This window comes from Mirounga leonina, unplaced genomic scaffold, assembly GCF_011800145.1.
Source record: "Mirounga leonina isolate KUSES-001 unplaced genomic scaffold, KU_Mleo_1.0 Mir_204, whole genome shotgun sequence".
In the NCBI taxonomy this organism is placed as follows: Eukaryota; Metazoa; Chordata; class Mammalia; order Carnivora; family Phocidae; genus Mirounga; species Mirounga leonina.
The window spans coordinates 2,321,054-2,342,460 of record NW_023270513.1 but is presented as its reverse complement, the minus strand read 5'-3'; the positions used below and the strand labels follow the sequence as shown (position 1 = coordinate 2,342,460).

The following is a 21,407-nucleotide window of genomic DNA, read 5'->3' as shown; positions in this document are numbered from 1 at the left end:
AAAGGGCTTCCTCAGTTTACAAACATATCTTCAAAAAGTAGCTGAAGGTAGGACATAAAAATGTTAACTAGTCTCAAACAATGAATGGTAAATGCTGCAGAGACACAAAAGAGAAAAGGACCCCGTGTCCTGGGACAACTAAGGAAAAAGCTAAATCTGACATTCACCCACACAATAATAAAGTTGAAAGGACCCTGCCAAGAAGCCTCCTAGTTTAATCTCTCATCTTGCACAGAGGGAGAGGGAGGCTCAGGGAGGAAGAGTAATGTGACCCAGATCACACACCTACCTAACCTAGGATGGTGGCCAGGTCCTCTGACAAGACATGCAGAGTAGAGTGATAAAGGAGAAGGTGGGAAAAGGCGGGAAGGGAGCTATACCATCCAGGCTTGAGAAAAAGGAAGAGCCCAGCTTGGCTGTAGCTGGAAGTCCTAGAAACTGAGGTTGGAAATAAAGGTCCGGGCAAAATTTGGAAGGCTCTGAATATACCTGATCCAGTGGTCCCTGAAGATTTGAGAGTAGGGAAGTGACACATCAAAAGAGCCTTAGGAACATGAATCCACCCTCATATGTAACGGGATAATCGTGTGGAGTGGGGTGGGGTGGATTTGAAGGCAAATCTAAACCAAAACTACACGCTCAAATCCTTCAGGATCCACCGCTGGCTCTGGCTCTGGTGAAGCTAGCACTTCACACCAAAGCTCCCCGCTTCCGGGAATAAACTCACCTGCATGAAAGTGTCTACTATTCTCACCCACTGGATCTCTGCTCATAGAGTCACTGCGAATGGGTGATTTCAGTGAGAAGTTTGTATTTTTCTACTCGCCATCGAGCCTCTCTTTTTTATATTCTCTGTTAACACCTTTGTACACACAGCCCAGTGCATTTCCCAGACTAGTTCCAAGATTTAGACTTCTACCTGCAGTTCGGTGGTCTGTGGCTCGGCTGGAAGCTGCAAAGTAAAACCCACTATTTCCCCACGTGCAGGCCCAAATGAAATACAGAAGACAGTAAAACTGTGCAGAGTGAAATACCCATCTACTTTTTAAACTTCTTCAAACAGAAGTCTTAAGAAATCAGTATCAGATTATTTGAAAATGAAAATACCCGAACTCCCACATAAAGCCTTTATGTCCCTCAACTTGTGCACTTGAAGCGGTAAGGAGAGAGGCCGGGCCAGCAGATCAAGGAGGCACTCTGCCCAAGAGGCTCTTTCCTGGCTCTGTGCGACAGGATCAAGGCTGAATGCATTTGCCCTGCATTCGAAACTGAGTTTCCTAAAGCAAGGAAGGCATTCTGTCAGATGTTCCTACAAAGACGTGCATGGTGAAGACCTTATTCTAAGTGACAATGAGAAACACTAAATGTCATTCTGGGCTTCAAAGATTAAAACAAATGTAGTAGGGAAAAGAACAGAACTTGGATTAAGTACAAATTAGTTTGGGGAGGGAAGAAGGAAGATGTTAAAATGAATTAGGAGAGATTAGGATGAGGTTGTAAACACTGGAAGGGAGAGCTTACTGGTGACAATCCAGGGACAATCCAATATATATTCACCAGTAAGCTGCAGCACATGTGATCAAGTTGACATAAACATGTTTTCTGGATGTCAGGCAGCCAATTATTGGTCATTTTTTAAAATGTGACATTGAAATGAAACTAACATGGCAGGTCACTTCCAAGAGGAATTTCAGATACCTTACCATATTAAGACACATGTGCCAGCCACGAGCTAAGTAACAACAAAGTAAGTGTGGATCCCAGTCACCGAGAACGCCAGCAGCGAGCACTGCACACGGGCGGCAGCGCCGTGTGCTTCGCTTCTACCCACAGGCACAGGGGCCTTTTACAACTTTACTTTTAAAAAATATAAGTCAACATAAAAAGAAACTGCTTTCTAATATTTGTGCTGTTTCTTTTTCTTTTCTAACACATCTCACAATCACTGCTTCTTCTTGCTATTTGTTGATTACTTTTTTTTTTTTTTACATTTTAGACATTAGATATTGGTTTTTCTTTCTTTTTTAAAAAATTTTATTTATTTATTTGAGAGAGATCTCGATCACAGAGGGAGAAGGAGGAGGAGACTCCCCACTGAGCAGGGAGGCCGATGCAGGACTCGATCCCAGGACCCTGGGATCAGGACCTGAGCCGAAAGCAGATGCTTAATCAACTGAGCCACCCAGGCGCCCTGAGATAAATGGTTTTCGATAGCACTCACCTATCCTTTTGCCCCTGTCCTCCCAATTTAGTTATATCACATTCTGGGGGGAATAAACCATATTTAATTTTACATTATTATGTAAACAGTGTCCATAGATGACTACCCTTCCTTTCCTATAAGGTTTTTCTATGGTTTCTTTCCTGCCAGAAATACTTAATTTTTTATCTGATAATTTTTCAATATCCCTATTATTTTGTAGCTTATCTAACACAGAGGTCTATTTAGATTTACTGTTTCTTTTTGTTACAGCCAAAATATTTGAAAGCAGTTTCCTTTGTAGAGCCAGAAAAGAGGAGATAGGAAAAAGTTTAATTTTTTTGCATGTTATTATAGTATTTGAGATTTTATACTCTTCATATGCATGAATTTCACTAAAAATTAATATAAGCTCATTATAGATAATTTGAAAAACATAAAGTCTAAAAACAGAAAAATCACATTTAATATAACTCAGAACTGTTCTTTTTTTTAAAGATTTTATTTATTTATTTGACAGACAGAGACACAGCCAGAGAGGGAGCACAAGCAGGGGGAGTGGGAGAGGGAGAAGCAGGCTCCCCGCAGAGCAGGGAGCCCGATGCGGGACTCGATCCCAGGACCCTGGGATCATGACCTGAGCTGAAGGCAGTCGCCCAACCAACTGAGCCACCCAGGCGCCCAGAACTGTTCTTCATATTGTTGTGATACTATATAATATTGTGTAATAAGTACACAGAAAACAGATTTCACTGAGATGGAAACATGCTGTGTATGTACAATTTGGCAACCTTAGTTGTCACTTGAAATTGTATCATTAATATTTCCCATATCATTGATTATTCATCAAAACTAATATTTTTAAAGATGGTACAATATTCTACTCTTAAGGATATTCATTAATTAAACAAGTATTTTTGAGCATCTAATATGCTCAGGCACTCTTCTGGGTGTTTAAGGAAAAAAAAAAAGGAAGGAAAGCACCTGGCTTGAGTCATTTACTTCCGGTAAGGAACATGTTTGGCTCTAAGTTGTCCAGCAAAGAAGGCAAAAAAAAGCGCTATATCCTACTAAAAAGTGGTCCCTAAGTTTACCTGGATTTTGTTTGATGAATTTGTGGATGAGGAACACTGAACAACAGAATAAAGAATGTTTTTAAACTATGATTTTGTTAAAGACATAGCAGCACATTTGAATTTGAAATAAAAGAAAATGAATTTGAAATTCTGAACCATAACATCATTCTCAGTTGAGAATGTAAAATGAATGAATAAGAATTTCCTTTCCTTATCAGTCAGAACTACAAATGGAAAAAGAGCTTTGCAGAACATCGGAGCCTCCGAAGTCCCTGAGTTTCTTTCCAGCTCTAGCATTTCATGAGCTCAAGTCTTTCCTAGGTCTTCTCTACCAGGTTCAACATGCCCAATTCCCTCCCGAGTCCTTCCACTGTCGTGATGGTGATTTCTTTTCCAAACCCACGGTGTAGATTTTCTCTAAATCCACTTTCTCTCTTTTCCTGCGGAAATTTTATTTGACTATGAGCTAGAAAACTTCCTCAGAGATGACAGAAAGCAGGCCCAGAGGCACACACGGCCTCATCTAGAGTTGTGTGGTGGGTGACTCTCACACTGGGGCTCTTAAATCTCAAAAAAATTTCATGAGGTCTAAGTCACAGTCACATTACAACCCCCCCCCCCAAAAAAAAGCTAATTCCCCACTTGGCTATGTCTAAAAAATACCTTTCTTCCATTATTTAAACATTCACTTTGTCTACTTTGTGTGGGGCACTGTGTTTGATAGGTGGGAGACGCAGAAGCAAGATTAAGTCCTGGCCTTACAGGGTGTGCTGGCTGAATGTGTGGTAGTGAGAGGCACGAAGGCGAGATAAGACAAGGCCTAAAAGCATTCAGAGGGAGCATAGGTCAAACCTAACTTGGGAAAGCTATGAGGAGGGGTTGACTTTTGAACTGGGTCTCAGTGAAGGTTCGGGATTTCAAGAGAGATGGAGAGATGCCCTTCTGGCTAGAAAGAACAGTGTGAGCAAAGTCTTCGAGGCAAGCAAGCCACGGTGTGTGGCAGGGTCAGCAGCACCCAGATTTGGCTGCAGTGCAAGGTGCTCAGTCCGCAGTCCAGCTAAGGAGTCGGGCATTCACTTAGTGGGCCTTGTAAGACCGACTTCATGGCCTCAGCTTTTTTTTTTTTTTTTTTAAAGATTTTATTTACTTATTTGACAGAAAAAGAGATAGCGAGAGCAGGAACACAAGCAGGGGGAGTGGGAGAGGGAGAAGCAGGCTCCCCGCAGAGCAGGGAGCCCGATGCGGGGCTCGATCCCAGGACCCTGGGATCATGACCTGAGCCGAAGGCAGACGCTTAACGACTGAGCCACCCAGGCGCCCGGCCTCAGCTTTTTTATCATTATCAGGCGAAACTTCCATGTGGAAGGTACAATTAAGAGAGAACAAGGGGCGCCTGGATGGCTCGGCCGGTAGAGCACAGGACTCTTCATCTCAGGGTCGTGAGTTAAAACCCCACATTGGGCATAGAGCTTACAAGAAAGAAGGAAAGAAGGAAGAAATTAAAACAACAAGCTGTGTAGTAAACTGAAAGCACCTTTCAAATGATGTATATTTCCTGTAATTGAAAAAAGTATGTAAATTAGACCTTAATGAATTTTGGGGGCACCTGGGTGGTGCAGTCGGTTAAGCGTCTGACTCTTGATTTCAGCTCAGGTCATGAAATCAAGCCCCGAGTCGGGCTCCATGCTCCGTGCGGAGTCTGCTTCAGTTTCTCTCTCCCTCTCACCACCCCGTATCTCGCTCTCTAAAATAAATAAATAAATAAATAAGTCTAAAAAATTTTTTTAGATTTTATTTTGAAAAAGTATCGACTACCTACGTGAGATCTTTAAGAAGCATGTTAAACTGTGGCCATCTAGCAGTGATGATCTCTCTAAGGAACAGCCTGGAACCTAAAATTGACAAGGACTGGCTCCTTGTTACACATGCCTCAGGTTACTGGTAAGGAACTGGTAAGAGGATGAAGGAGCACCTTTCTCCACAACCTGGATATATCCTTAGGGCAAGCACTAGAGAAAGTCAAGGCAGATACCATCCCACCCCTTTTAAATCAGACTGAACCACTGTCCCGAAACTGAAATCCTATACATGGAAGGCCCAGATGACATAGCAACAAAACTTTTCAACCTCTGACTCAAAAAGACTGAACAGAAAAAAAGAAAGTCAATACCTATTTGTCTCCAGACACCTAAAACCACAGTTAACCACTCTGGTACCTTGGTCCCACCCCCGTGTGTGTGAGTTTATTGACAAGATGGTGTGTTGGGACTAGAAGCTTCAGAAACCCCTTATTCTTTCTGGGTCTAGATAAAAAGAATTTCATGACAGACCCTGAGTTGAGGACTGGTCAGTTCAGAGGGAAACACTATGTCAGGAGAGAACAAAGCTTATGGAAATATTACCATCTCCAGCCTAAGATCACAGTAAGTAAGTCTACATAAAAGATTATTCTTCAACCCTGAATATGTTCCTCCTTGGTTATGGCCACACACCTCTGTGAAGCAAAGGAAAGCCAGATCCTGGGTTTTCCTGCAACTTCTCAAACATTATGGCCAGGCCAGAAAAACACCAACCTCTCTTAAAAGCAGGGCAAAGACTGGCCCCGAGAAAATGTGGCATGTAAAAACAAAGTGCAAGTGGGCAACGAAGCAGGCTTCCAGAGCCAAGTCACACCAGCAGGAAAAGCAGATGCTCACTTCCCAGGGTCTGCAGGTTGGAGTTCCTGAGCTAGGCTTCAGCACGGCAGCTTTAAAGGCCGCTGCCTATCTTCCTAAGGAGAAAGTGCTGCCAAAGGTCTTGAAAGATATGTTGTGTAAGTGGTGACCTTTCAAACAGTATCCCCTAAGAGCTGCGTGCACCTGCCCACATAATTCACGTGCTCTGGGGGCCTTTGCCTAATCTTCCCTTCACCTGGGACCTCACTGGCTGACGGGAAAGCAGGAAGACAATCAGCTCAAAGTAAACAGATTACCAGGCCAAAGTCTCCGCAGTTCAGGTCCTAAATTGTGAGGTTTGGGTCTAAAAGATCCAGAGAAATCAGAAGCACCTGGCACAGCCACCTCGGTGTCTTGGTGAACAGGAATGCAAAGAAAATGGCAACTACCAAGGAAACCGGTCGGGCAGGTTTCTCCAAGCAAAATAAACAAGAGCACTTCAGCCTCAAAGACAAGCAGCTGCTTCCGCTGCACTCACCTAGCAGCGCGCCCACCCGTCTGCCCCCGGCTCCAGCTCTCTGTGTGGCCTGGGGAGGTGGGGGAGGGGCTCTGCTGGTCCCCTCTCACCCTCATCAGCTTCCCCGGGTCCAACCCAAGTCCCACCCTTCTCCGTGACCCTGCCCACTCCAAATTTCTTTCTTCCAAACTCATGCTATGTATTTAGCAAAGACCTTTCTTAATGTTTTCTACTTACGGCTATTTAATTCCTGCAGTTTTAAAATCTTTCATAGTATATCACCAAAGGGGAAGCCCTTTGCAGACTAAGGCCCTGTCTGACGCTCATAAATGGTGGAGATCAGACTGGGGGAGTGGGGCACAAAACACCTTCCCAGTTACTCTCCAGTTGCTATCCCTCAGAGTTCTCCCATTGCACTTCCCTCCCATGCCCACTGGGGTCTAAGACACTGCTTTCTTCCTTTGGTCAGTGTTATGGGTTGAATGTTTGTGTTCCACCAAAATTCATACATTGAGGCCCTAACCTTCCAGGTGATGGTATTTGGAGATGGAGCCTGAGGGAGGTAATTCGGTTCACATAAGGTCATGAGAGAGAGAGTTCCCCTATGAGAAGAGGAAGAGACAAGGAGATACCGCTCTCTCTCTCTCCTTGCACGCACCCAGGAAAGGCCAGGTGAGGACACAGCAAGAAGGTGGCTATCTACAAGCCAGGAAAGTTGGGGGGTGTTGCTCACCAGAACCTGAATCTGCTGGCACCTAGATCTTGGACTTCCAAGTGTCCAGAACTGTGAGAAATAAATGTCTATTGTTTAAGCCACCCAGTCTATGGTACTTTGTTATAGCAGTCTGAGCTTCAGAAAGTACCAGATAAAAGGCACGCATTATTTGAAAATTGAGCAGCCCCTCTCTTGCCTGGTCCATGTGAAGCATGTACTGAGAGCCATAAGGCAATAGTCATTCATCAGCTCTTGACCTTACTATGAGAGCTAAAATTGCTAGCAGCTTCCGAAAAGCAACCTAAAAGCCCAAACTTGAGTACTCAGGTCGATTCAAGATGGGTCATCACAAGACGCACAAGTGCAGCTGACAGCAAGTCAGGTCTTCGTGGCACTCTGTGCAGAAGGGAACATGGAGAACAAGGAAGGGCACTGTTCTCCTTAGTCTACTTCAAAGTCTCAGGCCTTAAAGGTCAGTTATGACGTTAGACAGGCAGTCAAGGACCAATTGCCCCGCAGTACATGAACATTTGGGGTCACCACACCTGTTGGGTCAGCTGAGGGGATTATAAGCACAGGTCCAGGACTGCTGTTTGGGGAATATGCTCTAGCAACAGGCAGTTCAAGAATCACTGACACAGGAAACCTGCCCCACCCACCCTCTGGTAGCCCGGAACACCACAGAAATTGCTATTGCTTGTTAAGATGTATATTATTATCACTCCCCAAATCTGTCAGATAGTGAAGCCTGCCAGAATCACCTCATTGGCATTTTAATCCACTACTGAAGCTCATTAATGAACAAGACAAAGTCAGGCTCTCCTAAGCACCACCCTGGGCTATAAGCACAGGACAGCTGCACAATTAATGTCTGCTTGGTGACGAGAAGGAGCCTTCTGCGGCCTTCTTTGATGATCAAGCCAGTATTTCTGACACGGTTTCGGGAATGGAGACTACAGATGCCCCAACATGATTTCCTTCCTCAAGTGGGAAGAAGACTGGGATGGTAGATGGCCAGCCGGGAGGCCAGGACTCCCCCAGAGACCTGCCTGATGTAGTTCTGTGGCTGTGAAGAATGCACCCAGCCTGGTGATTTGCAAGAAGAGACTTGCAAAAGCTCTTTCTACAAATATACTCTCAAGCCTCTTGGCAGCTTTTGGAGGACAAGGTCTTTCGTTCATTCATTCATTCATTCAAGAAATAGACAAAAGAACATCCAAGTTTAGAACTTGGAGGGTCCCTGGAACTCTCACCTACCCTGTGTCTTTTCGTACTCCCTTCACATCAGAATGACCTGAATTAAACACCCCAACCACCCTGATCCTGAGCAAGAGGCTCAAGAGAGACGTACTTCTGTGGACTTTTCCAGCGTGGAAGGCAAGTTCACTAGCAGACAAAGCCCTAGAGTGGGCAGAAAGACAGGCTCCGCTCATCCTACCTACACCACTGAAGAGATGAGGCTAGTATGGTGAAGGCTGGGGAAGGCCTTTCCATTAAGTCACTAGTGATCTTAAAACCAAGTCACATTTTCCAAACACTGTAATCTTTCCTTCTTCCCACAAATCCCACCGCCCCCCTCTCATTCGTACAGCCGCAGCTACCTAGGGCTTCACCTGCTATAGGCTCGGTGGCGCTGCAAGAGAGTGTTATTTGCTTGGCAACCCATGCACACCAGAGAATAACAGACACTCAGGAGAAGGCAAGGGAGAAAAAAACGTATCAGAGGGGAAACAAGAGCGAAAAGAATCAGAGGTGAAACCCCAACTGAAAAGGGCTCCTTCGCCTGAACCACCTGCTGCCCAGTGTCTTCTGTGTAGAGGGCAAGCTACTGGAGGGCAAGCCCGGCATCCGCTGCTTCCTTGAATCCACCTCCACAACCATGCCCCGATTCTCAGCCCTGTGCTTCCCTGCTTTCCGCACAGCAGGAGCTACCGTAAGCATCATGTTCGGTTGTTCAAGTGAAACAGAAACAAATAGCCACTGTGACAAACAACTGGTTATTCCTGAGTGTTCTGATTGCTTGTTAAAAAAAAACAAACAAACATTTCCCCAAACCCAGTGAATCCAAAGCAGTAAAAGAGGAGCCTGGGGATCTGTATTTTTCCTAGCATGCGGGCTGATTCCTATCAGCAAGTTTGGGAAATGCTGAAAGAACCAGGCTCCATGGTCAGAACAACCGGGTTGAAATTCCAGTTTTGAAACTTCTTGGCTGTCTAACTGGAGTCTGTTTTCTCATCTGTAAAATGAGAATAAGGTCTACTTTGCAGCATCATTTAAAGGATTTTAATCACAATTTAAAGAGGATCACAAAGGCCCTAATGCATAAATGTTCCCTGACAGTTTGCTTCCCTTTATCCTGAAGACATCTCAGAACTACTGAAAACTTCTGATTAGATTATGTCCAGATTGTTGCTTTAGCTTCAAGCCCCTCTTGCAACAGCCAGGCAAATGGGTGCCCAGCCTCTTCTGAAACACCTCCAGTAACAAAAGATCAAAATTTACTATCTCTGGAAGCAGTCCATTCCATTTTCAGACAGTCTTAATCATCAGCTCTTTCTTCCTTCTGTGGAGCTGAGATCTGCCTTGGGTGACAGAACAAATCTAATCCCTTTTCCACATGATAGGGCGATGCAATTAACTCAGATAAGGAAATTGAGGAGCAGCAGGTGTGTGTGTGGGGGGGGGGGTTCAGTTTTGAACACACTGCTTGTTTGAGGCACTGGGAGCGCAGCTTCATGCACACATCCAGCAAGTAGTTGATATGCAGGTCTGGGGTTCACTAAAGACATCAGGGATGTCATTTATACAGTAACAGGATCAGAATCTGTGAAAATAAATGACATTGCCATTTAGGGGGCAGAGCTAATGAAAGATATCAAGGAATGATTAGCAAGGTAGGAAGAGAGCCTTTAAAGAAGCAAGCAGGGAATTCGTGGGAACAAATGTGGTGAAGAGGTCAGACCAATGGCAGAGAATCAGTGAACCAGTCATTGGATTTGATGACTAAGAGGTCACCGTGGATCCCTGACAGAGCTGGGCTTCTGCTCCTCTCCGGAGCCTTCCGGAGTTGCTTGGAACCACACCACCATGCTGAAAAGCAGATGCACACTTCCTTTCCTACTGAAAGAGAGGTGATTTGAAGACATAGCAGGGGCAAGTACAGATGACTCCCAGGCTCCTATCTTCTGGTGCAACTCTGCCTAGTACAGTCCTTCCTGGATATGAACCACAGTAAAGAACTTTCCTGTGTTTAATACTGCATTTGCCCAACTTACTGAACCATTGATTTTGCACACAATACTTATTAACATCTCGGGGAACCAGTGTTTCCTGGCACAGAATTTGGCACATGTGGCAAAGAGAAGAGAGACAACAGTTTAAGGGACTATTGGTATCAAGGGAATTTTTCTTCTCTTCTTTTTAAGAATGGAAGAAACTTGAATTTGTTCACATGCTAATGAAAAGGAACGAAGTGCAGAATGAAAGAATGCCAAACAGGCACAAAAGGGAACAGAACAAGCCAGGCTCTGGTAGAGGGGTTAGTTTAGCGAAGACCTCAGCTCACTGCTTTAGCCCCATAAAACACTTTCCTTGACGAAGTCTAAGTCTAGTGATCACAAATGTTCATTATTATAAAGCAGAGAGCACCGATGTTATCTAGATGAGGTTAAGGGCAGATTATATAAACCATATAAACTGATTCACTAGAAACCGAGTGCAGTGTCCACCCCCTCCCCAGAGTCAGACACAATGTATCCCTTTCCCCAGGGCCAGAGAAGAGGGTGTTCCAGGTCTTTTGGGTCTTCTAGGTCAGGAGCTAATGCCCCACTTCCCCTACCCAGGCAGGGAGAGCTCTAGCACAGGATAGGTGGAGAGAGGAAATCTAAAAATAAAGCTCTCCGAAGAAACTGTCTTGCCTAAAGAGCAGCTTCCCACGCACACTGGAGTGCCACATCTGCGGGGGCTGGCAGCACGGGAACGGAACAATCCTGACCAAGTCACATAAGTATTACCCTTTTGCCGGGGGCAACAGCACATTTCTGCTTCCCCCATCAGTGTGCCGGGGTCTAGGCTACAGACCCAGAGCAAGGGCTTAGTGACGGAAAACAGGAGACTGAAAAGATCACCAGTGACTAGTCCAGCCTTCCCCTAGCTCTCCTCCCTTCACAGCAGGAGATGGGCAAGCTACTGGAGGGGAAGCTTCTATGCATATGTGGAAGGGGGGGATGCAAAAGTGAAGAAAGCTGCTCTCAACAAACAAGGAGTCAAGTTGAGGGCTCATTTTTTAAAAAAGAATCATGAAGGTTTCTAGTGGGCTTTAGACTCACAGCTGGGCTGCTCCCTGGGCTCCGCTCCCTGCAGGCAGGCCAGGGACTACCAGCTGAGGGAAAAGGAAATCAAGCACTGGAACCGAACTGCAATTAGCATTTATATCCACTTGCTATCCTCAAGTCAAACCCCAAAGACAGAGCAGTTGTCCCATTGCCAGGCAATTAGCAAATGTAGCCTTCTCTCCCAACCCCGCAGCAGGTATCAGAGGCCACTAGAGAAAGTTCAACCCAAGAGTCTAACACAGCCCCACACCTAAGCATTAAACACACACACACACACACACACACAGAGCGCTATCTCTGACTCAGGGGAGTTACCTCACCACCTCTTACTCTAAGGATTTTAACCTTGGAAAGATACAATGTACTTGCACCACACTGTTGGGAGTTTTGCCAAGAAGCTAGGGCAGGAAGAAGAAAACTATCCCTACTTCTACGAGGAGGCCATAGTGTTCACTTAGCAGTCCAACTCCCCAAGAGGTTTGTACTTTGACCTGCCAAAGTATTATAATATGCCTCCAGGGTCAAAAGCTTAACCTTGCTCAGTATCTCAGAATAGCTTTCAGCAGCAAGACAGTCAATGCTATATATCCGTTCCCTCCACCCACCCTTCCTGGGGACCATACACCATCCCATCCCATGTTCCATGATTCAGATACGGCAGACCGGCGCAGCAGGGAGGAAGAAAACACCGTTTTTAAAAAAAGACCCAGAAGCAGCAACCTGTCAGTTCTTTGGTCTCTTACAAGAGACCCTGTACCAGAACACAGTGATAGCTGATATGCTCAGACACAAAGGCTGATGTCTACTATGCATATGTGGAAGAGGGGGATGCCAAGTTTTCCCCTCAAATCACAGATTGCGAGCAAAGTACTCTGAACATTTGAGTGCTGTTTGAATGCTGACTAGCAACAATCACCCAGCAGTCTTTTACAATTAGAGCAAATTGAAATGTTCTCGTACTGAGTCATTCATGAGCAAAGAGGAAGAAGCCAGCTCACAGAAGGGAGAGACCCTGACCATAAAGTACACAGCCTGAGCATACAGTGCAGAATGTTGCTTTAGTACTGGGAGCACACGCTCCCAATCCCACTAGTTAAACAGGAAGGGCTGTGTCGGCACAGAGCTCTCCTCACGCCGCACAAGGCCTGGTGCTCAGAAGTGTGACTTACCTGACATACAAAGACCTCTTCTCACTTGTTCGGAGGGACCCAGACCCAGAGCTCATGCTGCTGTTCATCATTTGTTCTCGCAAGTCATGTATCTTCGATTCAAAGCGACTGTACTCTGTCAGGGAGACAAGGACAAGAATGAACCCAAGGAGCTGCACCAAGCCTGGGGGCCAGTGGCTGAAGAGCCAGGAGGACACTGGGCTTCAAAGCCGCCGGCGCCAGCACAGTCAATCTTTGCTGTGATAAGCAGAGTCCCTCCTCCAAGCACAGACAGACGTCTTTCCACTCACTGACCAAGAGAAGGAAGAAACACACCCGAAAAAGGAGTAACCTTCGGACATACCGAATGGCAAAAGCTCTTATCTGCCCTGAAATCTCACTGATCCTTAAAAAAACAAAAACAAACAAACCAACAAAACAACTGGAAAGAGGTTCCAGTGCAGCCTTCATAAATCTTTGGAGCAGGCACTAAGGCCCAAGGAGAGCAGATGGGAAAGGAGACTTTCCCAAAAAAGTGGATTGCAGAGAACAGATGGCCCTGAGACACAGGGTGGAGGGGCTGGAAAGGACCTGAGGCCATTATATCATTGTTAGGCAAGGAAGACGATTTGTTTCTAGAGGACGTTTTCTTTTTTTGGAGGGGGAGATTGGAACCCAGTACACAAAGGTAAAAACAAACAAACCTCACAAGCAGATGAGAAGATCACAAAGCTCTCCCGAGTTATTTCCCTTCTAACAAACAGAAATTCTCCCAAACCGAGAAGTCTGCTGTCACCTTTCTCCTCCAAAATCATCTAGTCCATGGGGTTGTTAAGTCCATATGCCCAGCTTTATACCCCACTACCACCATCACAACAGCCTGGAAAGGCAACTACGCGTTTACTCCCAACTTGAGAAAACCTGATAGAGGAAAATTAATTCTAGCTGTACAATTATTATAAAAGGCTTTTTTTTTTTAAATAGGGATGCTTTGCTGTGACATTCTCCTGGTACATTTAAAATACGATATTCACATTTATTCTCCCCCCACACACAACAATTTTTAAGGTCTGTAACTGCTGCATAAAATGGGATATATGTAAAGCACAGGCTGTGGAAATGGGAGAAGATAGGCATACCTCATTATGACAAGATTTCAAAGGAAGACAAAATTTATAGTAGGGGTTGAAGGTTGTAGAACTGCTTTAAAAAACAAACATATTTCCAGGGAAAAAGAATTCCACAAAAGCATTTTCATGCACCATAGAGGGCTGGCAAGAAGCATCCCCATCTAGTCTGTATGACTCTACACACAGAAAACAAAACACCTGTTCCAACACCTGACACTCCCCTTCCCTCCGCAAAGCAACCTGACCTTCAGCTGGGTATAAAGGGAAATGCTAAAAAGCCTTAAGGGGAGGGAATGGAGTTTTAACTCACACAAATATCCTCAACAAAGTTTATTTTTGTTCACTCTGGTACCAATGAAGCCAACTGGTTAAATTCATGTGTTCTTTGATTCATCACGCACTGGTGTTATGGTGATTTGTCCTCATTACCCACTCCCGTCCCTGAAATCCTGCAGGAAGCGGTTAAGTCACTGACTCACCCATTAAGTGTTGGGGGAAAAAGACAGCAGCTGGACAGTGTCCCCGTTCTGAGGGTTACAAGGCAACACATCAATATCAATGAGGCGTCACGATCGAAATGTAGAGGGTGGCAACCGGTGTGTCACAGAAGCCCTGGACCGCCCGAGAGTGCAGCAGCAGGGCTGTCTACCTTTCCTCCTGCCCAGGGAACTGGCCCTACTCCAGGGCTCAGCCCTCCACCCGGGCCCTCTTGTGGGCTCCTTTCTGGTCCTCCTCCTCACTCACGGGCTAGCAGGAGAAGTTGGTGAGACAAAGAGATTTCTGACCAGGCAGCCCTTTCTTGGGGAAGATAAAGTAGAAGGCAGAAATACGCATTGAACCCAGAAAAAATATATACCAAATCTATCCCTAAGCCATTTCCCCCCTCTCGCAACTTGTTTATATATTCCCTTCTTTGGAATTGACTTGCCCGCTGAACTCCAACTTAGCAGCAGGTCACGGCAGTTGCTTAGTAACTACGTTTCTTAAAAAATCCTTTAAAAAACAACCACCAAACCACTATTTCCTCAAAGCTCCTAATCCAAGGTTGATAATGCTGGGCCAGAGGGCCCACTTAAAATAGACTACAGAAAGAGAACAAGGCTGTTGCTTTAAGGAATCCACGTTCTGTCTTCTATGTGCTACTAAGTTTTCAAGACTATTAAATTGTGTTTTATTCATTTTCTCCCATTCAGATGATCCCCTTAGAGTTCCAACTGCTCATCAGTCTCTGGCTTTTATCTGTAGAATTATCCAATGTCCACTAGGCACAGGGTAGCCTCTGAATAAATGACTGTTGGGTAAATGAGGAGCAAATTAGAAAACGGTGCCCAAGTTGATGCTTCTGTTCTCAAACTAATAAACCTAATGGTTTATTTAACTGATGGCTGCCAGCTTCACTGAGGGCTTGGGAAGGTAGTTAAGAACTGTTACCATTTCCTTTTATTCCCAAGGTTAACTGTTGGGAGTAATTAGGGTATATGGTTTTTTTTTTTTTTAAAGATTTTATTTATTTATTTAAGAGAGAGAATGAGAGAGAGAGAGAGAGAGCATGAGAGAGGGGAGGGTCAGAGGGAGAAGCAGACTCCCCGCTGAGCGGGGAGCCCGATGCGGGACTCGATCCCGAGACTCCAAGATCATGACCTGAGCCAAAGGCAGTCGCTTAACCAACTGAGCCACCCAGGCGCCCAGGTATATGGTTTTTAAACACCCTTTTGTAATGTTAATAACCCACAGTGGGCATCTGGTTAACAGACTTTGTTTATAACAAAGAAAAATAATAAATCTAACAAAAAACATTTAGAATAGTCTTAAGATAGATAGTACCTCATCTTAATACTAGAAGCATCATTTTCCAAGGACAGAAGCTTCACATAAAAAGCATCTGAAGTCTAAGACCTCACCGTCCCTCCTCCCCTTCCACTTATAACTAAGGAAGCCATCGCTGGAAGGCATCTCCTAGGCTGGTCACTGCCTAGTCACTGCCTACCAGACCAGCCTCTAACCCAAAGGGCCCACTTCAAATAGGCTACTTTAAAGAAACACCACTTACTACTTAACTCTCAAGTCTACTAAACTATGTTTTATTCATTTTTTCCCATTCAGATGAACCCAACCATTTGCGACCCACAAAGATATCCACAGTGAGTCACTGCTCCCTGGTTCCCTTTGCTAATCATGGAGAGAGAAATGAGGAGTGGGGGCACAATCAGATGTCATTCCCTGAAACAGGGTTTCTCATTGACCGCCTGGGGTGCCACTGAAAGAGCAGGATTTTGGATCCAACCCTAGACACACGGACTCAAAATCTATTGAGCAGGCCCAGGAATCTGCATTTTTACCAAGCATCAAGGTGATTCTGATGTCCGATAAGGTTTGAAACTGCTGGTCTTGACTTACAAAATTGAGTTTGTTCTATTAGTTCAGGGAAAAGCTAAGGTAAGTATCCTGCAGCGTGTATCAAAAGGAAGGTAGGGCCAGAGGGTTGGAAAACTCTCAAAAAAAAAAAAAATTTGCCAATACAGTTGCAAATCCTGAAGGAAAGGAAAGCGCTAGAGGCCTCTGTCCAATGTGCCTGCACAGAAAGCTGATGAATTTACACTTTTTTAAAAATAAAAGTAGCACATGATTTTAAAAAATCTTTACCTTTTTCCTTTAGACATTCCTGTATCACTTGCCCCATCCCACTTACCCAAAGATAACCAGTTAATATTTCTAGCACGTATCCTTCCAGACTTACTTCCATAAACATATATATATATACTCACAAGTCACAAAGAGTCACATAAATCTACTTTTTTCATCCTCTAATAGGTCATGGAAACCCAGCCATGTCAGTACATAGAGATATATCTCATTCTTTTTAATAGCTGCATAGTATTTCATACTATGGATAGACCATAATTTATTCAGTCATATCCCAACTGATGTACATTTAAATTGTTCATAATTTTTAATATTACCACCAATGCTGCACTGTATATTTGTATGAGCATTTCTATAGAATAGATTTCCCAAAGTGAAGCTGCAGGGTCAAATTATATGCACACAAAAACATTTGACTGGCACTACCAAATTGAACCCCAACCTTCTGAAACCTTTATGACTGGAGGCTGAGGACAAATTGCTATTCTAAAGCTTCCAGCAGCTTTTCCATTTCTGAAGAAGTGGAGGCAGAATTTACCTTTGAGGACAAATTGATCTTTTGTTTGGGGAAAAAAACCACTTCAATGAACCTTTTGGTTTTGCAAAAGTAAAGGCAAGACTGTAATATGGAATAGACAAAGACAAAGAGGAACCTCAGATATTCCCTCCGCATAATCACAGAAAATGTCAGCCTCCTGTGGGTGGAGTTGTTGGTTCAAAGGACTTGTCCTACCACCTATATGATGCTCTATAGACACTCTGGAAATATCTACCTCTAGACTTGACCACTCTGCCTCCCCCTACTTGATGACCTCCCTGTTACTGTAAACAAAACCCCCTTTCCCCTGCACACAACCGGTGTTTCAAGTTTTGCTGATATTTGTTCCTAATTGCTTCCTCAATCCACCGCTTTCTTTCTAACTTCATTGTTGTTGCCTTACTGTTGATTTTGCCTCTTCATTTTCTCTTGACTATCCTAAGAGTGATGGAAAGAAGTTATTATTTTTTTTTATAAAGATTTTATTTATTTATTTGATAGAGAGAGAGACAGCGAGAGAGGGAACACAAGCAAGGGGAGTGGGAGAGGGAGAAGCAGGCTTCCCGCCGAGCAGGGAGCCCGATGCGGGGCTCGATCCCAGGACTCCGGGATCATGACCCGAGCCGAAGGCAGACGCCCAACGACTGAGCCACCCAGGCGCCCCTGGAAAGAAGTTATTAAAAGATTTTAAGTGAAGGAATGACTTGAGCAGGGGGGTGTGTATGTGTGTATCACGAGGGCTACTAAGGGGAGATAAAGTGTGGTTGGTGCCTCACATGTAGATTTAACAGCAGAGGACCACGCTTTCTCTTTCTGTCTAGCCCCTACAGCCCCTAGTATAAGTAGCCCCCGCTTTTACATCAGCCAAACCAGCCAGCACTCAGCCTCTTGCTCAAGTATGTCCAATGTTGGGAAGCTCTCTATTCCTTCGTTATTAGACTAGACAACACTATTCAAGAGAAAATTCTTGGTTTAAGGGCCATTTCTTTTGCCAGCTGGTCCTAATTTTGGTGTCTAAAACAACATTTAAAACATGATGGATCTCTTCTTCATAATAGTATGAAGGAACAGTTTAAAGAAGGTCAAAGAACTGGGAAAGCCTGGAGCAGGTTCCAAGAATACTGAATAAGTCTGAATAGAAGGTAGAGTGTGAAAAGGGTAAGGTGGCAGTGATGGAAGGTTGGGGACCAGATTCTAAGAGTTTGAGATAAGACTTTCTTACTAGGCTAGGGGAACCACTGTTAAGTGTTTAAATAGGGACATGACACAATCAGAACTAGGGGGTTTGGGGGGAAGATTATTCTGGGAATGTAATATAGAATGGAGGACAGAGAGAAAGATAACAGAGACCAAGAACCTCTTCTACGGGTAGAGACAATGACTTGAAAGGCCTGACATAGCAGGGGGGGCAATTGAGAATACAAAAAAAGGGACAAGAATCAAGAAATATGTTGGAACTAGAAGAGATAAAATTTGACATCTGATTGGATGAAGGGATCAAAGGCAACTTCTGAGTTTTTTCCTGAAAGACCAGGAAAAAGTGGGATAATATCAGCCATAATAGAGAATAGTCATCATGTCCTCAAAATAAGCTATCCCTTCTCCAGGCTAAATATTATTACTTCCTTAAGTATTCTTCGTCTAACGTGGTTTCCAGACGCTGTACTACTTCTCCCTTTTAAAACCTAGTGCCCAGAATTTGTGGTGATGTCATTTCCTTTACAAAATTATAAGCTCCTTGATGTGGGTTTTTTTTTTCCTTCTCAAAGTTTGGCAATCAGCACCCTTGTTGAGTCAACAAACTTTTATTGAATGTGTTAATTCATGATAAAGATCTAACAGGACAAACCTGGACACTAATTCTCAAGTTCTGGCTCCTCAGGAACAAATTAAGAAAAAATACAAAACTTTCCCCTTCTACCCACCCCAAAATGCTAAAAACTGACCAACAAAACCACAAACCATTTATGCAAAACACTAACATGTCAGAGGTTTCAAGATCTACTTAATAGCCTAATAAAGCATCAAAGAGGACCAAAACTACAATGTTCACTAATATGAACTGGACACACATCCAAGCCTCCAAACCCATCTCCCCTCTAATAAAACTTTGCTCTCAAACCCATCTACCTTCCTAATGACAAAACTGTTTTCTCAGGGGGCACCTGAGTTAAGCTTCCAGCTCTTGATTTCAGCTCAGGTCATGATAAGCCCTGTGTAGGGCTCCATGCCGGGCAGGGCACCTGCTTAAGATTCTCACTCTCCTTCTCCCTCTGCCCCCCCCCACTCTAAAAAAACTGTCTTTTCTGGATAGAAAATGACACTTGTCATTAATTTGGAAAAGCTGAAAGGGGCTCAGTTTCTTAACCCATAGAAAGTTTATTTGGGCCTTGATTACGGGTAGGAAAATGTAGAGACAGGAAACAAATGGTAGCAACAAAGGGTACTTATTCTTCACGTGGTATAGACTACCAATGATTTGAGTGAAGATACAAAAAAGGAAATGCTACAAAATAAAATAAAAGCCATGCCTATCAAATTTGGAAATGACAACAAAGCCAGGGAAACAACTGAATGACAGACTTCAGACATACAGATTTCAACAGGTAGCAACAATAGGAAGACACAAATAAAGTACAAAAGAACTGTAACTTCCTGACCTTGAGTCCCTGTACAAATACTGAGCAGGGAAGACGGGGCTGGATAACTGCACGTGTATTGATTAGCTAGAAACTCCAAATAAGTCAATAGCTGCCCAAAGGCTCATTTGTTCTTACAGAAGTACAGGTGTTCAAATCTCAAACTCATACAGCTCTTGTTTGCCATTAGCTGAGCTGCACTGAGCTCAAGGGAATCACCCACTGTGAAAATGTACAGAACTGTGGTGGAAATGAAGTGACAACCTCATGAGACAGTCACAGATTTTGATGTGTATGAATAGTGTTTTAGGTTTCTATAGTTGCCTTTGGAGCGCAGACCCTCAGGATGTGTCTAAATTACAAGCATCTGTCCCAATAATATAGCTCATGTTTTCAAAAGAAATGGATGGAGCTGATCCTTAAAGAAGAAAGAAAGAAACAGAGAGAGAGAGAGAGAGAGAGAAAGAAAGAAAGAAAGAAAGAAAGAAAGAAAGAAAGAAAGAAAGAAAGAAAGAAAGAAAAAGAAAGAGAGAGAGAGAGAGAGAGGGAGGGAGGGAGGGAGGGGAGGAAAGGAAAAAAATGGATGGAGCTGAAAGTAAAATAAGTCCATCAAGAAGATACCTGTTGGTGTGGAGGTAAGTATATAAATAGCCAAATAGCATATTTCTAGGAATCACAAATAAAATAATATGATAATATTAATAATAATTAGTTGGGTTAGTTTTTAATTATAGGGTCTACTATTTAAAGAATCTAAGACCTCTAAAACGAGACAGTTCCTCAGGTCCCTTCTAATTTTGACATAATTATGATTTTATGACCAAATCAATGAGGCCCATAAGGAATCAAACCTAGGGCTAATCTAAAATTTTTAAATATGAGCCAGAAGAGGGAAATCTTCACATCTGCAAATAATCTTAAATTCTCTGGGTCAAAAAATAATACCAAATCAATGGGTAGAAATTGCAAAAAAAAAAAAAAAATGTCTTAAGGCTATGTGAGAGGGCAGAAAAGTGGCAAACAGGTCTCAATATGAGCAAATATTGCTCGAAGAAAAATAATTTCAGGTCTACTTTTAGAACAATGGGCTCGGAACCATGACTAACCCAAAACAGAAACCTCAGTGTCATTGTTCTGGTTCCTACATTGCCACAATGTGCTTCCTCAGCCATACACACACATGGCCAGGGTTCTGGATAGCATCCTGATACTGGAAATAAAACAGATCAGCATGCCATAAAAGATTCCAGTTTATCCCTGTTGACTGGATGTTTCTGTCCCCCAAAGAGCTTAGTGAGGATGCAAGAAGAGCTACTGAGCAAAAGTGCTATAGTATATAAAGGTTTCATTACATTCAGCCGCCTGGTCTTAAATGAGTAGAATGATAAACGCTTTGACCTCACACCAAGCAAAGAAAAAGTTATTCACAGGACTTTGCCATTGGTCCTTCTCACCTATCCCAGATGACCCAGCAGATTAGGGTAAAAGCCTCAACTAGGACCTTTTCTCTGTTTCAAAGGAGCTTCATATAGTATATTCAAATGCAGGATTAACAAAGCCTTTAGCTCCTTCAACCCATAATCCAAACTGTATATAAGAACCACCCCAAGACAAAACACCTCATCTAGAAAACATGAGAATGAAGACAAAATATACCTTTCCCTGCTCTCAAGATAGCGGGCAATCTTGTTCATAACAATCTTCCACTTAACAGAGATGCTGCAACACAGTGATTGAAACAAAACATTTTATGATTAAACTTACTAACTTGAGTTAATGTTAATGTAACTGATTACTACATTTTACCAAGTCA

At 43.7% G+C, this 21,407-nt stretch overlaps 1 protein-coding gene across 1 annotated transcript in view; it reads right to left on the bottom strand.

Annotated features, from left to right (window-relative positions):
• Window positions 1-21,407, bottom strand: part of DLG3 (discs large MAGUK scaffold protein 3) — a 54,992-nt gene that overhangs the window by 13,207 nt on the left and 20,378 nt on the right. Inside the window, 1 exon segment of the mRNA XM_035028702.1 lies at window positions 12,666-12,780. Within this exon segment, the coding sequence (XP_034884593.1) occupies window positions 12,666-12,780 (115 nt within the window).